Source organism: Pezoporus wallicus, unplaced genomic scaffold, assembly GCF_028554395.1.
Source record: "Pezoporus wallicus isolate ANWC-B61680 ecotype Strahan unplaced genomic scaffold, APGP_CSIRO_Pwel_v1 scaffold_7107, whole genome shotgun sequence".
Lineage (NCBI taxonomy): Eukaryota > Metazoa > Chordata > Aves > Psittaciformes > Psittacidae > Pezoporus > Pezoporus wallicus.
The window spans coordinates 3394219-3412384 of record NW_026642114.1 but is presented as its reverse complement, the minus strand read 5'-3'; the positions used below and the strand labels follow the sequence as shown (position 1 = coordinate 3412384).

The 18166-nt window shown below is 41.3% G+C and overlaps 1 protein-coding gene across 8 annotated transcripts in view; it reads left to right on the top strand.

Moving 5' to 3' along the window:
• The window catches only part of RABGAP1L (RAB GTPase activating protein 1 like), a 221024-nt gene that overhangs the window by 193528 nt on the left and 9330 nt on the right, over positions 1 to 18166 (top strand). For 6 of the 8 annotated variants that reach the window (XM_057427333.1, XM_057427332.1, XM_057427335.1 and 3 more), the window contains one exon: positions 12508 to 12600. In XM_057427333.1, coding sequence (XP_057283316.1) covers positions 12508 to 12600 — 93 coding nt within the window. Of the gene's footprint in view, positions 1 to 12507; positions 12601 to 12881; positions 13952 to 18166 lie in introns of those variants that run through there. The other 2 variants (XM_057427339.1, XM_057427334.1) reach the window with 2 other exon arrangements.

The window sequence follows — 18166 nt, the reverse complement described above, 5'->3', positions numbered from 1 at the left end:
AGAAAGAATTTTCAGAGGTTTTGTTTATTCTGAGAGTTCATGTTACTGGCACAGGTATTTTTTGCACTCTGGAGTTTATCTTGTTTGTTTGCAAAATGTATGTTTCCTTTATTTTTAAAGGAGTTTCTAGTGTGCTGCTCTGGTTGCAGAGAAAAGTTTGCTTAAAAACAGCTCATCCGAGGCTCTCATCCTGTTCTGCAGTTTGGATGCCAGGGTGCTGGTGGCGTGGTTCAGAAATCTTGCAACTAGTAACTTGTTATAGTTCATTTGGGTTGTGCAATAGGTCAGGGGACTCAGAAGTCTCTTTTGCACGGGGAGAGAGCTACGTGTTACGACATGAAGTGGGAAACAGTAAATACCGAAACCAAACCAGGCCCAGATGATAGCTGGTGTGGGTTGCTTACGCTAAAGGTCAGCCCTGCGTGGTAGCCTTCTGACATGTCCAGTGCCACACAGGTAATGAACTTCGGGAGGAAAATCAGGATTATCTACTCCTGTCCAGGTCCCATCAATTCTAGTCATATTTTTCAATGGCAAATGTGAATTTTTCAGTGGAAAGTGTAGCAGTGTTTTTGTAGCATTGCTGTGATGCACATAAATACTAGACAATTAAACAGGATGTAGATGATCTGAGATAAGGTTCTGCTAAATATGGTCCAAAGCAACCCTGTACGATAGCAATCCTCCAACATATATAACAGAATTAGTCATATTGCAGTGTGACCATGACACACAGTTGTTTTGTTGTGTGGTCTTGCTTTCAAGATTTCCAGTTATTCTGAAACTACTTTGCACAGACATGCAAAGCAGCATATAAAAGTGGACTGCTGTCTAGTTTGTGCAAGAATTGAGCAGCATTACTGTAGGGAATTTCAGTTTTCAAGTTATCTACAGAAAACTTGGACTCAAGGGGTTATAAAAATGGTGTACTAGGTGGTATAATCCTATTAATCCAGAGTTGAAGGACATTCTTCTGGAAAGCTTCAAGGTATTTTCATTTGCATGCCTGCTTATTGTGTTTAGCTCACTGTTCAGAGGAATTACCAGCCATTTTATGGATTACACACCAATTTGTGGTTATATGCCAGCAGACTCTGCCACAATGATTTTTAGGCTCTTAACTTCCCACTGAAGCTAAATTGAGGATGTTCAAAGCAGATGTGTTAACTGCAAAGTGGGTGAAAAACTGGGTGGCCTGGCAGGAGCACAAGGTATAGTGGTCACTGTGTTGAAGTCTAACTGGCAGCTGGTTAAACATACTTTGAGGTTGATAGTGGGGCCGATACTGTTTAGAATCTTCAGACCTAGACACCAGAAGAGGATGCACCCTGTTTTTCAGATGGCAAAAGCTTGGTTTTCAGGTGGCAAAAGCTGGAGAGTAAGTGGTGGACACATGGCAAGGTAGGTCTGCTGATCAGAGGACCCTCAGCAGCGGTGGGCTGAGAGGAACTTCCTGAGGTTCAGCAAAGGCAAATGCAAAACTCTGTATTCTTCCTGAGCAGGAGTAACTCCATCATATGTGCAGGCTGGGGAGCAAATGTCTGGATAGCATTCGTGCAAAAAGGGTGTTGGATGATGTCCTGGGTTCAGAAGTAGCAGTCATTTTTTCTCCTTCTTAGTAGCTGGTGCAGTGCTGTGTTTTTGACTTTCAGCCTGGGAACAGCGCTGACAGCACTGATGTTTTAGTTACCGCTCAGATGTTTGGTCTGACCAAGGACTTTGTGAGCCTCATGCTCTGCCAGGGAGGAGGGGAAGCCGGGAGGAAGCAGAGACAGGACACCTGACCCAAACTGACCAAAGAGGTATTACATACCACAGCACGTCATGCCCAGGATGTAACTGGGAGTTACCCGGAAGGCTGGTACACTGCGGGGTTGGACTAGGTATCAGTGCTCGATCAGGCTGGGTATTACCAGTCAGCAGGTGGTATTGTATTCTCTTCCCTTGTTATTTCTCTTATCATTATTATTATTCGTGGTAGCGGTAGTGATTTGTGTTATACCTTAGTTACTAAACTGTTCTTATCTCAACCTGTGGGAGTTACATTCTTTCAGTTCTCCTTCCCATCCCTCTGGGAGCGGGGGAAGAAAAAGGGGGGAGTGAGAGAGAGACTGCGTGGCTGATTTATGGCTGACTGGGTTTAAACTACGACAGATGACAACACGAATGAGCAGCATGCCCTTGTAGTGACAATGGCTAGATGTGCATGAGGCAACATTACAAAGAGCACAGACAGCATGTCAGGTGAAATGGTTAATCCCTTCCACCCAACTTCATTCCAGTAGGATTCTTTTAAAATTAAAAACTCTGTTAAATGCTCTTCTGGAAAAGCATCCAGCTCTCATTTGAGTGTAACAGGAGATGGGAAAGGTATAGTTTTCCATGGTAATCTGTTAATCTCTCACTGTTCGAAATATGCTTCTAATTTCTCACATTTATTCTGGTTTCATCTTCACATCTTGAATCTGGCATGCGTTTTTGTGCCAGAGTACAGCATTCTGTACCATTACTTACTTCATTCCTGTGAACGTACTTACGTGCTGTGACCAGCTCAGCTGTCTGTGCTCTCTTGTGCAGACTGAGGAGCTTGAGTTCTTAAATTTCTTTCTGTGAGGCATTTACACCCTGTACAAAACAGCTCAGTGGCTCTGCTCCACATCCTCTCAATTTTTTCCCCAACTGCCTCTCCCAGGACTAGATGCAGTATTCCAGTGATGCTCCAGGGTTGAAACTTCCCTGGTCATCTTGTTTTTTCTGATGGCAGGCAGCTTTCACAGCATGTGCCTCCCAGTCCCGAACCCCGTTCTTCCCAGAGAGCAGAAAAGTTTTCAGACTTTTGCAAAAGTCCAATGGGACTGATCCCATCTCTTCACAAGATTCAACACCAGGGGGACATCTACTGCTCTGTTCTGTAGTTAAGCCCTGCATACCTTTGGTCTGGAGTGAGCACAGTGGTGTGTTTCACTTGAGTAAGCTATTTCCAAGAATTTGAACATGCGTGGGCAATTTCTGGTCCTCCTTCTTCTTTACTGCTCTTTCTATCCATATGTCATCTGCAGATTTTATTAGCAGGGCTATATTTTTCACTTCCAGGCCACTGATGTAATGTTTGATAGTGCTGAATCTTTTATGATTCCCAGAAGACACCCTTTAGAATGTCATTCGCCCAAAATGAAAAATGCCATTGAATAATGATTCCCTCTCACAATGGCTTTTTGACCCATTTCGGAAGCTTTTTAATTCATTCTTTATGGCTATCGGGTACTCTTCTGGGGTTTGAGTTGTTTTTTGGGGTTGTTTTGTTTTTTTTTTTTTTAATCTATCATGTGGTAGTGATTCCAGTGCTAGAGAAGACTGTTACAAGTGCAAAGACACTTTTATCAATCTGGCCTGTAGATAAAGAATAAAATGAGAGCTACAGTTTATGAAATCATGCTGGCATGGAACCAGTTACACCAGTTATCTACTACTGGTTATCTGCTATAATTACTATGCTAGTTATCAGCTGGATCCTATCAGCTCCACAGAGCATTTGTGCGGGTTTCTGGGTTTAAACTAACCAACCAAAGTCATCCAGAAAGTTTATTTGTGGTTCTTAAATATTGGTAATGTAGAGTTTTCTTATGGCCTAAGTGAATCTCTACTGGATAAAGATTACTGAATATGAACAGTGGTGGACCAGAGAGATGTCATCCCTTAGTTCTGCCAGTACTTCTGCTCTGCATAAAACCCTGCAGCCTGGTTTCCAACAGAGCTGAGCTATTTTCTGGACAGTTATGACTTGTCTGAATCATAATTTTTTTTGAGCTCTCATTATTAATGCGTATGAACAACACTTTGGAATCCTCTTGTTTTCAATATGGTCTAAAATCAAGTCCAGTCTAATGACACTCAAAAAAGAACTTAAACTTTTTTCTTCTGCATTTAATTTCAGTTATTATTTTATTTGTTCCTAATTAACAACCTCTGTTATTTTCTGGTTTTCTCTTTTCTTCATGTTCGAAAACAGTTTTGCTGCCCTCTTATTGTTACTGGATCAAGAAGGAATTATTTAAGCAATGTTTGAAATAGACATTTTATAAATGCAGATGGCATCTGTGTGATTGAATGTTCAATAGCAGGACATTTCAGTATGTTGGAGCTTCCTCGTTTCATTCTTACAAAGAATTCTGTGAAAATTGGTACAAGTTTTTTTGGCACTCAAGAAACTGCTTCTGTTTCTGTCATCATTACAAGGCCATTCGGGAGAAGAAATCTGAAGTAAGTTTCAAGACATTATTGGTTCATTAGGTCTTTAGTTATAATGACCCTGAACGTTTTGAGCATTAGCATGAATCTTTGCAATTAAAGAAGAGCAGGTAATGATTTACTTCACAAGGCCATATTTCAACATTTAACTGGGAAAAAAAATGGTTAAATTAGAATAAAGAATAAATTAGAATAAATTTAACTTATTTGTCTCCCCACAGGTCAGGTGAGATTGATAGAGCCACTTCAAGTCTGTCAGATACAGTAGTCAGCATATTAAGATGAGAAAATGCAGTGGGTCATATGAAAGATCTGAAGCTCCTGAATTCTGAGCCTTCAGCTTTCTTATCTCACTTGTTTTTTCTTGTAGATTGCCATTAATATATCACACCTTAGTAAAGCTATATACAAACCCCAAAACTTTGTGTGTAATCATAGCAGACGCAAAGTACATGTATTTATCGGTGTTCTGTCAGTGTCTCCATGATCACTGTGTTCATCAACTTTGAAAGGAGTGCTGAAACTAGATGAAAAGGCAGTTAATATCTTTGCAGAAGCCTAATTTCTCAATCACTAGAAGATGGATTAGAAAGTTTGTGTAGGTGAATGTGTTAGTTGTTAAAAATACTCTGTCTTCATTGTCTGTAACTATTTTGATTCTTTTTGAACCCAGTTCTCAAAAGGATTTGTCATACAGTGCCGAGTTTGAAAAATACATTTCAGTGGGGTTTATCTTGTTCAGTTTATGCCTTCATGAACCCTTCATTATGCACATTTTTTCTTTATTGCTTCCTTCTAGCTGTGTCAACATGAACTCACAATAAAGAAAGCCAGGCCTGTAGACTGGAGCACTGCTTGCACTGGTCACTGAAGTTTTAAAGCTGTACGGTTGTCTTTTCTGCTGAGAAAAATCCAGATGGTTTGATGTCAGAGTATCATGTTAGCTATGCCAAGACAAAGTTCAATGTGTATACAAACTGTTGTACTTCGGCTACAAGGTAGAGCCACCAAAGTAATCCCAAGTTACAATAATGTGGCATAAGAAAGAGATCGTATTTGTTTGTCTTTTACCTCAGAGATCACAGAAGCTAAGTGCATAGGTGAGAAGAAGCACACAGAGATTGTCAGTGAGTGTTTCTGATATCATGCAAGCCACTTGTGTTTTCAAAATGCTGATCATTTAATTTGCAGTTTTAAAGAAATTTTGTTTTAGGGTTTTAGCATTTGTGCTTATGGAGCTGGGCAAGTAGAAAAAGGCAAGGCTTTTGAGAAGAGGTGGTAAAAGTTGTGTTAGGCGCTGAGGAGAGATAAAAGTATTTGATATAACAGAAGGGATTGTGGAGCCCTTAGTGTAAGTATATAACGGTTCAACTTTAATATAGGAAAGCTATGTATTTTCTGCTGGTGGAGTAATGCACTAAAAGTAATTGCTTTTAGAAGCTTGTGCGTTTGAAATGTTTATAAAAGTAATGAAGGGTGTTCTAGCACCAAGCACATCAGAGAAGCTTGAGGGTGAGTTTAAAGATACAATTGTAAAGTGTGACAGCATTACAGTTTTCTTGATACTATGACACAGAATTGTTCTAAATAATACTAACACACGGAATGTGTGTTCAAAGAGTAGAGCAGGGTCCTTTACTGATGAACATAGCTTACCTGGGCACCTGGTTCAGTGTTGCTACCTAGCACCCATCTTCCATCTCAGGAAGTAGATTCTTTTTTCCTCTTGTGCTGGGCACAGAGGGTGACAGGAGACAAGATGTGCTTTGGGAACTCAGCAGAGTCAGAACCCAGTCTGACGGGCAGCTGGTTTCACCAGTCTCATGGCACGTTTCAGAGCACATATTCAGCCAGGGGTTTACTAGGTGAAAGCTGTGGACTCCATGGACTTAAATATGTTTGATGTGACAGGTTTCACAGCCTTGGTAATACCGGTGCTTTGAACCTGGTTATTGACCAGTTGCTACCCTTGTGTTGGCAATTTTCTTAAGTGTGGTTATGAGGTAGGTCTGTGTTAGCTTCAGGATAAACAAGGTAGGAAATGAACCCTAATACAGTGTAGCGAGGAGCAGTGGTTTCTTTGCCAAGTGATGCAAGAAAATTACTGGGGACTTTTTCCTGAATTTCTGATACTGTTGTCACAGGGATGGTGACTTGCCTTCCAGCTCTCCCTTCTATTGCTGTGGTGTGCCAGGAAATGCAGCCAAAGCTCTAAAATTGTTGTGGGCATGGGTTAGATCTAAATCAAAATGAATGATGTACCTCTAAATGGCAAGAGCTGTGGGCTGGATTTTGCACAGTCACTAAGCAGACATATAAAGCCTTTAGCACCAAATGCTGTATAGCAAAAGGTGTATGTAAGACACAAAATCACTTGGAATTGTTATGGTATGAGGTACAAACCAATGAATAAATTCTGTGCTGGAAAAACTGCTGCTCTTCATAGTAACTCTGTTGTCCAGAGCAGGGCCTTGCCCTAGATGGCTCCTCAGAGCGTCAGTTCCCCCAGTTACCTGATCCTAATGTGCAGGCTTGGGGTATATGGGTAGTTTCATTTAGCCCATTACAGTCTTTTGTAGCAGAGATCTCATGGTTCAGGCGTTCTTAAGTTATGTCAGATAATAAAAATGACCTGTACACAGCTGTTTTTCATCTCAAGTGTTTCAAGTATTGGTATCCACAGTACTCCTGTTGACTAGAGGCAATTTAAATGCAAAATGGGTGCTTGCTGACATAGTGGATATAGCTGTTTCCTTTCACGGTGTGCATCTCAATCCTAAAGCCCTTATCTGTACGTGACAGGAAGCACTTTTGTCTGGGTGAGCTACTAGACATCAGCTGCAAGTGTACAAAATAATCAGCCATTTCCAAACACTGCTTTTAAGCCACTCAGGGTGCTCTTTTTTGCTAAAACAAATAGAGCTGAAGTGGATAATGAGCCCTCCATATCTCAAAGTGAAAATGAATTTTTGAATGCTGAAAACCAGAGATCTGCGAAGGGAGTGCTTTGAAGACTCTGTGCCACAAGCCGAACATCCTTTCCGTTTTTTTTTTTTTGCAGTCAATATATGTGCCTCTCAAACGCAAGCACTGTAGGGGAGTGCAAAAGTACAAAGCCGGTGTTTAGATTCAGGGAATCTGAATTTTGTTCTCTTTTCCTGTGTTGACACTAGGTTGCTGTACAGTGAGGTTTATTTAATATCTCTCAGTCTCAGCTTTCTAACTTAGTTGATCAGATCTTTAAACCACAGGGCTGTAGAAGAATAATGTGCTATGCCAGGTTCAGGAGGTTGAGATGAATGGAAATACGTCAGATAAAAATCTGACAAAGGGATCTGGTGTTGGAAATCATCCAGCGTCACTGACTGTGGCTGCTGCCATTTTGAATCACAGCAAATTGTGCAGGTACCCTGCAAATTTTGCAACCAGCCTCTCCCTTGTCTTTATGAATTCCTGTGGGAGCCTCGGGTGCAGTTGAGGTATTTTGATAATGGACTGATGTGGATAAATTAAAAAATAGAAAAAGAGAGCAAAGCTGATTTCCTTTGCCTCCAGCCAGCTTTCAGACTGGATTTGTGTTATCCTGAAGACTCTCTTCAGGAGGTTCTTACACCTATAGAGCTGGCAATGAAGTAACTTGCAGAAGGAGGAAAACTCTCCCTCTGCAAGGAAGGGCTACTTAGGTGCGCTGATGTGGAACAGGCTGCTTTGCCGATATAAAGAGCATTTCTGTTAGTCCTTTTTTCCAGTTGCAAGGTGGAGAGAGATGCTGTTCTGCAGCAGGCATTCAGACAGGCACAAATTGAGCAGATGATCTCTACAACAAAATGTATGTTTCCAAGGAATTGTAGGGAACATCTCCTTCCTGCCAGCGTAGATGGTAAAATAGCATCTGATATTTGGGGCTTTTGTTGTGCTGTACGCAACACACAAGCTCAAGCAGAATAATAGCACCATGGACCCACCTTTGTCCACTGTGATGAGAAGGTGGCTCATCAGCCCAAGCACTGCAGGTTTTGCGCTGCAAGCTTGCCCAAAGCCAGTTGCAATAAGGTTAATGTGAGAATCAGATGGTGTCTGAAGGGTTGCTTCACAAAACTTTGTGATCACGTTGCCCCCAAACCAGGGCTTAGACTATGTTTAATGAGATTTATGGTGTGTTTTAGAGTGGGGGACATCTGAATACACTGCTGTAGGTAGGTGAAACACCGATGAGGGCTGTTCCACTTAATTTCAAACCTGTGGCGAAACAGCTTGTTATCAGCAAGCCCTTCACCACACGGTGACAAAAGGAGAAATGGGAATTCTTCCAGCTGTGCTTCAGCTTGTGAATTTTCTTTAGGTAGCAGCTGATTTTAATCCCTACATTTTCTTCTGCAAATGAACGTTCCAGATTTTCTTCTCTGCAGACTACTCAGCACAAATGGAATTTTGTGAGAAATTGTGATCTGCACTTTTTCCTCTCAGGTTTCATGCTTGTGGCTAATACCTCATTGGGGATACAGTTGTTCAGATTGTGTTGCATAATACCTAATGCTTACATCCCACTCACCCCCTTTAAAGTCTAAGCCAAGAGACAAGTCTATTGTGTCAACGTGTTTATTCATTTCGTTACTGCACCCTTCCCAAACAAAAATAAATTGCTTATCTACTTCCGAATCTTATTCCCAGTGGCAGATACTGCAGGACAGTTCTTCATGCCTTTTGGCAACCACATTTTAAGAAAGAGGTAATGCAGTTACCCATAGCAATGACAGCACAGACCAGTAGAGCACTGAGACAGTTTCTTCATGTGGTGGTTTGTTTTTTTTACATTAAAAAAAATAATTATTAGGCCTTAATTTGGCCTAATAAAGTGTTTAAATAGAGCTATTTTGTCCTTCCTTGAACCTGATTTAGTTGTCTTTTAAATAGGAATTATTACCTGGAACAAATTGATACAACTTTGAGTCTGAACTAAGACGATGAGTGCGATCTGAGATGTGGCATTGCTAATCTGCTGGGGTTCTGTTTAAAGCTTACAGTTTTCATGTGACGTATTTCACAGAACCAAGCGTCATTTTGAAATTCACGTGCTTTTAGTATTGCTTTAAATCATAATGTGACGAAAATTGAGTATGCACAAGCCTAACTCATATTTCCTCAAGAAGGGCACACGTAACAGTACTTTTGTGAAAGCCTCTTGCAGCTGGTACTCCTGTCTGTGTGCAAGGACTGAGCCAAGGCTGAGTGAGCTCAGGCTGGTCCCACCACCACTGGAGTGGGCTCCCAGGCATTAACATGTGCTTGGAAATGGTCCTGCTTTGCAGCAGTGGGAAGAGTCTGGGCTTACCATGGGGATCGCAGCCTGGGATGTGTGTGATGGATGGATGGATGGATAAAAGGGAAGCTGCGTTGTAGCCAGTGTCTGTGGTTGCTGTCATTGCTCACCAAAAGCAAGCTTGGGAGTCTTCTGCAATCAGTCATCAGCACAGTGTAACCTTGGCTTTGGATGGATGCAGGTCCCTGCCTCAATCTTGAAATACTGAGCATATCCATCACCACTGAAACAGAAGTTTAAGTCACCTGCTTCAAAGAATGAGAAAGAAAAGCATTGCACGTTTTGTTAATTGGCTTTTTTCTCTTTCTTTTTTCCCCCTCCCCCCTTCCACATTGAGGTGAGAAGCAGAGAGGAAAAAGAGTGCAGAGATCACAGAATACTGAAACACTGTCAGTGTGATGGGATTATATAGTTTTGGACTGTTTATGCAGTGCTAGATAAGAGAAAAGAAGATACTGGAAATCCTGGAAAGAGATACTACGCTCAGTCTGGCATTGTGGCGAAGCTGGAAATGAGAAATTGGGTAATAGGATTTTTCTGTCTGCATCAGCCTCTGGCTGTCTTCAGTATGTTCAGGAAATCACTTTACATCTCTGCTTCCATTTCCTATGCTGTCAAATGAACATAATGATGACTACCTCCTCTGAGTGCTTGAGCTTCATTAGAGTAATAAAACATTTTGGAGGAAGGAGTCACAGGTGTGTGATTTATTAATCCAGCGAGGTCAGGCTGAACTGTCTGTACACAGCTAAAATTTAGAGTGAGGGGAAGGTCTCCTGGAGCTGAGTGGATGCCGATGCCCAGCATGCTGCCCATGCTCAGGATTGCCAGAGAAGGTGAAGCGGATTTTTCCAGCCCTGCCTGTCTGAACATGGGGACAGCTAAAACCAAATCATTTTTGTTTCTCACCTGTCACATATCACCTCACTGCAGTGAGGAATTTGAGTGTTCAGTGCAGGAGTCTGCTAGGTTTTTGTCTGAAAGAGGTTTTGCTTGTTCAGTTCTGCACAGATGTTTTATTAAGATGCTCCGCATGGCTTTTTCTCTGTGTACTAGTTGTGACACGATTTTATGCTTGAACACAATAAAATAAAACAAGTCAAGGAGATAAGATACTGAGATAAACAGATGAGCAATGTTTATAAACCATAAGAGTCTCTAAATTTGATAACCATCAGTTCCAGCCAATATACCCCATGGTGCTAAAGAAAGAAGAAATCAATATTGCAGAAGCTTTTACAGCAGATTTATGAGCACTTTGTTCAGGATCAGTCCATGAAGACTGAAGCATAGCTGGCATGATGCACTTACTTACGGAAGGGCTTACAAAGAACGCCCTTGTTGAATTCACAGACTGTTCCAGGGAATTAAATTGGAGAATATGGAAATGGGCTTTTAAATATTTTTCATTTATTAGTCTATATCCAGAGAAGAAAGTGCTGTAATAAATTATCAACTCCTTTGAGTAATGTGGCTGAATAGACAGTAAGAGGGAAGCAATAGTCCCTGCCAAAGTTATTAAGCATACCTTTTCAAGCTTCTGTTTTATGAGATAAGTGGATTACTATGGACTGGTTTGCTAATAGGAATTTCCCCCTTTCCCCCCTAATAAGATACACTTTCACTATATTTAGGTACTACTTTCCAATTAAGACAAGGCTGTAACATAAATAGATACTAACAGCAGTAAATCACAATATTCTTTCAAAAAGCATGGAAGCTATTTTCTGAGTTGCGACATGGTATTTACACCCTGATGCTCACACCTTTCATGATTTGATCCCTGTTTTGGGTATGTTTTATTACTTAGTATGGCTAAGAAAGTTGTTGCTGTGCTGTTTGCTTGCTGGAGAGCATAGGACCATCCTTCACCACAGGCCACACCATCACCAAATCTGCATGTAAACATGTATCTCTACTCATTGGCAGTAATTTTTTGCCTAAGGCAAGGTGACAGTGGCATGTTCTCACACCAGCAATTAGCTAGACACAGTCAATACAGACAAGAGGAGCAGATACATGCATAACAGATACAGGAATAGCATGTTATGATGGTATGTGATGTTGGGGATCCCAACACTTAGCAGGGCCAGCTTCTTTTTGTATGGTGGGGACAGACTAAAGCTATCAAAGTTCCCCAGAGGGAGATGAGATCATTCCTATGATGCTGTGTACCCAATTAAAAGGTGAAAGTAAAGCACAGAATCTCCATGCTTTATTTAAAAGAACACAAGTGTTCTTTGTGTTCCTTTTTTCAAATTGAAGCTGTATTTTCCCAGAATCAGGCCGGCTGGGACTTTACCTTTCTGCAGGGTGGTTTACTGAATTTGCATGTGATTTCTGTGTAGTCGCCTCACTGTTTCCCTGCTGTGGCTGGGAGCGAGCACTGCAGCGTCTCCACCTTTGACTAGGAGGAGTCTGATGACAGTCTTCATGAGAGCATTGGTGCCAAGCTATAATTTAGACATTAATACTCTCAGCAATAAAAACCATTTCCTGGATCTCTCCTGGGAAATTGTCTGGTCCTTTTGTATGAACACTCCTTTTTCTAGTCACAGTTTTAACAGGGCTCTTGCTAAGGCATTGTTTGGTGAATCATACACGTCAAAGCATATTTTCCCCTTTCCTGTTCTCTCACTCCTGTTGTTGATGTTTTTTTCTTCTTGCTACTCTTACTGAAATGTCTCTACTTCACTCTTCCTTTAAGTATTTGAATAATTAACAGCAGTACATACAGAAAGATTTCTGTCCATGTGAACTGTGTTGGTAAGTGTGTGATATGGATTGCTGATCAGGGACGGGTGACAAGGGGGAGTAACTTTATTCAGCATTGGCTTTCCAGCACTTCCTCGGCTTTCTGTTTGTAAGAAGAGATTTCAGACAGGCTTTCCAGTGTTCTGCTAGTCTTTAAATGCATGTTTTCCAAATCTGCTTCACAGGTGCCAACAAAAAAGCTGAAGAAATATGAGAGAGAGTACCAAACGATGCGAGAGAGTCAGCTGCAGCAGGAAGATCCCATGGACAGATACCAGGTACGGGAGGTGCTCTGTGGGAACCTGTTTCATTGGCTGAATCCCACAGGGAGTGACCCTGTTCCAGTGATTAAGCAGAATTGTGTGTACTGTGCTCGCCTCTCTGGGATATGCCAGTGCAGACCTTAGGGAAGTTCAGTGGCAGGTGAAACTCATCCCCCCCTTCTGGAACAAGCACTTTGAACACTTGGCCTTAGTGTTTTTTCAGGAATATTTCAATCATAATTTGTAACTCTCAAGACATCTGCAGGTGGCCACATATAACATTTTTCTTCTTTCAGTTTATATGTTTGTAGGTAACTCTCCTGGTGTTGCACTTTTATGGGAGATCTTCATGAGATGCAGAAACAAAGGGTGATTCTCAGCTACAGACACAAAAAGGAGAAAATACACATTGCTCTAGCACAAGCTGTGTGCAGTGGCATCCACAGAGACTTTTGGAAGATGAACTCTTCCTTGACTGATATGATCCTTGTTATTCATCTCTGTTAATACCAAGCATCAGTAATTTTTTGCTAATACAATGCCTAGTACTGTGGGAGCCAGAGCTTTCCCGGGGTCCCAAGGTACTACTGCAATACAGTTAATAGTGATAAATATCCTGCCTTAAAACAGCAGAGAAATAAAGGTTCAGTTATCAGTATTATAGCTTGATAGTTCACAAACAAAAAATTTAATTTTAATTTTGGATCAGCATTGTTTATCTTTCCAATGTATTTGCTTTTATTGTCGCAGCTACATTCTGTTGCCATAGATTTTTGTGTGATGGAGGCTCTGCCTCTAAGCATATACTTCACTTGGTGTTCGGGATCTATTTATTGCTTACCCTGGTTTGAAAAATTCAGTTTTCTTTAGGTAAAGCTACCAGAGATGAAGCACTTCAGTGCCCACTGCCCAGGTTAGCTGGGAATTGACATTGCTTACATATACCTGTACTGTATTCCTGCTGTTTTTCATTATGCCTTAACATGTTAAGTGACACTGCAGTTGGTATGGTGTCTACAAGGAGCATGGAGTAGTAAATAAACGTAGAGGGTGCAACAGGTTTACGTGGTCTGAGAATGTAAGGAAAGTGCACCATGCTCAGAAAACCACCGCACGAAAACCTGTAGTTTAAGACTATGCCATCATTCGTAAATGTGAGTTAAAGGTACACAGAAAGTAAAACTGACGTTTGTTATTTTTAAAAATATTTGCCTGTGAAAAATACTGGTTTGACTGTAGTTCTTTTGGTGTCAAAGGGTGTAGGTATTATTGTTTGTGAGAACTGGGACTGCTGCAGCAGCTAAGAGCCAACAGTGAGTGTGACCTATTTAGAAAAAAACCTCCAGCCTGCTGCTGATGAACCGACTGGTTTTGGTTCACTTACAGCACTATGGGATTCAAAACATACTTAGAAAACAAATAAGGATTCTTTAAAGCCCTGTGGAAGCTGCAAATGAGGGTGTAGAAAGTGACTCTTCGGCCGCTGTCACAGCCAGAACAGAGCCCGTGGTTTTGGCTTGCACTGTTGAAACTCACTGTGTGATATTTTTTTATTGAGCCGCATTGGGTCTGATCCACTCAGCAATGCTGTGGTTAGAGAGAGTCTCTCTAACTGCTTAGTTGCACATTAAGTTCAAAGTTCTGAGGCATTCTTCACCTGATGGGTGTCATGGAGAAATGCTTGTAAGTGCTCTCTGTTCCTTGTCTTGCTTGTGCGATTTTATTAATGTGTCAAGCTGAGGTTGGTAGGAATCCACATTTCAAGAGTGTTTGCAAAGGGCAGCAAGAAACACAACTGTGTGGCTTCTCACAGGCAGAAAGCGGGGAGCCAACTTTGCTTGTCCCTTAAATAATCGCTCTGTAGCCTATGCATTTAGAAGTTAATTTCATTTTGGCAGCATCAGTTCTAGACTTTGCCCAGCCAGTCCTGGTTTGGGAAAGGACTGAGTCTACACTGCTGAAAAGCCAGTACTGCCTCTGAGTGCAGTGTTGCTGTTAGCTCCCTCTGGCCTTGTGCACTCTCTGTGTAGGCTGTGCCCTAAAGGCCTACATCTTTGTAATTTTTACAGTTTCTCTTCCCAGAACAAAATGAGGTTTTAGTTTACTGCCCAGGAAGGGAATGGGATTGCTGGAGATCCCTGTAGAATACCAAGTCTCATAGGTGAAGAAGGAAATAGGCTTTCAGTATGTTGATAGTTTTTAGTTAGATTTTGTTGTTTGCAGTATGCTACAGTTTTTATTGCCAATAGAGATACGTCAGGACCACAGGGACACCGACATTTCTGAGCTGTGATGAAGGATGTCCCAAGTAAGACACCTCCGTGTGACCTGTGGCTTGATGGGACTGTTGAGTAGGAGATGGGCCATTCGCTGCACTAGTGCGGAGGGAACTTGCGGGAGCCAACACAACTCTTGCAAGACGGTCTGACTTTCACCTGGGCATCTAGGGGAGACCAGGACCAAACCAGAGCAGTGAGGGCACAGCCCCTTTCTTCCTCTTCTCCCCAGTGCTCAGGTCCTAGAAGTGGTCCCATGCACAGGAACAGTGCGGCCAAGCAGCCTCCTGTTAAAGGCCAGGAAAGAGACACTTCCTGCCTGAGAGCAGCTGGGTATGTCCAGGCAGGAGGCTCCTCGAAACCCACTGACCCCACACTCGCAACAAGCTCCAGAAAAGGGATGGTTTTGCAGCTTCTGGCCTGCCATTAAACCAGATGCATTTTCTTGACAGGTCAGATTCATGTGCAGCAATGAGCTGTGTTATATGCCACAGGACTTCCTGCCCAGCTCATATTTTACATGTTGATTTGACTTACCAAAGAACAGTATTAAGGAGTGCCTTTTTTTGTTTGTGTGTGTGTTCATTTCCTCCTGTATTTACAAAAATTATTTAAGAAATGTATATGCTTTTATAGGCACTTTTATTTTCCATTGCTTGTAACAGATTATCACTCATGTTTTGTCAGATTTTTAAAAGGTGGAAAGTAAATATGTTCCAAATTGCTGTTTGTCACCAAATTTCATGACTTTTGGTTCAAATAAATTGCAGATTGCCTATAGAAGCCAGGAATAAAACTTGGTTGCATGGCAGAAAAAGTAGTAAACGTAGTCCAGACTGATATTTTTATATATACATTACAGGGTTGGATTTTTTTCAGTGTTTGAGAACACCTCGTATAACAGGGTTTTGGTTGACTTGATGAGAAATTACCAGAGTTGGGCTTGGGACTTCCTGATTTAAAATAAAGAGGATATAACCATACAAAGAAGGGCTGGAGTTTTGCAAGCTGCTTTGTTCTGAGGGTAGAAACGCCTTTTCCTCTGTAGAACTTGTTGTGCAACAGAGAAGTTTTCTGTCTGAATAAATGTGTAACTTGGACATAATTAGCCTTTTGTGTATTTGAAGTGGAAGCAAAAATTCATACACTGGTCATTTTTATTCAGAGTCCTGGTAACTGAATGGTACCCGTCATGAGGAAAAGTGTGAGATAACTCTTGGTGTGGATCGTTGGTTGTGGTTTAAAAAATTAAAAACAGAAAAAAGAAAAAAGAAGTGTGCTGGGGCACTTTTTGGGAATATTGCTCCAGAGTCAACAAACAGAAAACACAAACCACCTCCAGGAGCCTTTGTGTTGCTTCCCATGAGAGGTTTTCCTGGATAGTTTGCTGTAAAAGCCTTTTGGATTTCTAGATGGAGGTTCACAGGGTTTTCCTTCAGAGCAACTCTGCCATCAAGAGCCCTTTCCAATGGGTTATGAAGACTTCAATTTGCTCACATCCAGAGAAGTTAATTTTAATCAGTGTTTGCATTCTGCCACTAAGGATCTGTTCATGCCCAGGATCTAGGGTTTGGGTGTTTGCTCATCAGCAAACGTGACGCTGAATTGCTTAACAAGGTTTGTGACTCGTTACACCCTGCCTGAGTAGCAGCACAGAGAGGATGCATCATCGCCACTAATCTTGTCAGGATTTGCTCCTTGGTGCTGGCTGGAGGGGAGCAGAGGGTGGAGTTCAACATTTCAGTCTTCCTGAGCTGAGGCTTGCTTTGGCTTTCAAATTTGCCTCCTTCTTTCTGTCCAGCGTGTGATGGAAGCTGGATTATACCCTCTTAAAAACTCAGAACCGAAACCCCACTGAAGAATCAGCAACTTTTTTTTTTTTTTTCTGTTTTTGTTGGTATTAAAAATTATTTCATATCCTGTTTTCACTGTCTTTACACCAATGGTTGAAAGCAGTGTTTGGTCTGTGACTTTACGGGAGGTAAGTTGATTTGTGTTTGTATGTATCGGCAGTGTTTGTCCATTTTGGAAATGCAGTACCCTCCTTTTAAAAGCTAATCAAGAGTTCACCATCTGCCTTTTGTAGACAGGAGGAGGAATTTGGGAAAGAGGAATTTCTTATTTTATGAACTGTAGAAACTACGCTGAAGAGAAGGAAATGGTTGTCATAGTAAATTGTTAGTGCTGCGTGGAGAAATGGCAGGAAGCTCTCTGTTCACACCAAGGACAACTAGCAGGTCTGATTAGTTGGCTTATGCCAGGTTACAAAATGCTATCTGTGATGTGAGTCCTGCTGTAACAAACGAGCTCCATCTGTTGAACTTTATGCCATTGTGAATGGTATTTTATAAAACCCTGTAAATAAATATTTCAGGGCCTTTGAAAATATGCTGCATATGAAAAGTTCTATTTGCTATTTTTGTACTGTGTAACATTAGGTTTTATTTAGGCTTAAGCAGATTAATAGTTTCCTCCTGAGGAAGAAGGCAGTTGTTCACTGCTAAATTTGGGAGGAGGAGCTGGAAAAGACAAACCGCCTAGTTTGGCACAGTGCCCTGTGTGGAGGAAGAGTAAAGGTGGTCCTAGAAGAGACTTTCAGCTGGAAATTAGAAGTATGGTGAACGAGATAAAAACATTTCTTAGCTATTGACTGGATAGACCAAGGTAAGAGATCTTTAACTTATATGCCATGTAAATTCTAGTTTAAGAGGAGGATATTGCATTTCCAACCATGTAAGCTTGCTTACCCACTTGTCTGCGAATGCAAAGCAGGAACTTTGAACTTCACGTTGTGCGGCTTGCTTTGCGGACACTGAAGCTTTTGGCGAAAGCATAGCAAAAATGTTAAAGCAAACCTCTTTTTGGATTAATTTGTGGAAGTATTAAGAATTTCCTGATTTCTCCCTCCGAGCAACATCACTATGAAAGGTATTGGTACTGCAGCACCTGGCAGCGATACTATCTTGATCTGGTCCCAGTTTTTACATGAATTCAAGTCACTTTTGATAGCTACTTGCTGGCAGAGCTATGTCTATAAAATCAACATTTCTAAGATGGTCTGACCAAAATACAGAGATAAAGACACATTGGGGCCTTTTTTCTTTCCTTTAATTGACTGCAGTTTGGTTTTACACTCTGAGGTTTATATTATCCTTACAAAAGAATTTTACTTCTAAAAAAAGTCCCAAACAGAATACAGTGCAATTAAAATAAAAAAAATCCCCAAAGTTATGCGTATTTTGGCAGTGGTTATTTTAACTGTGTTGAAACAAAAGTATCTTACTTACTTTTTATTGTTTCAGTAA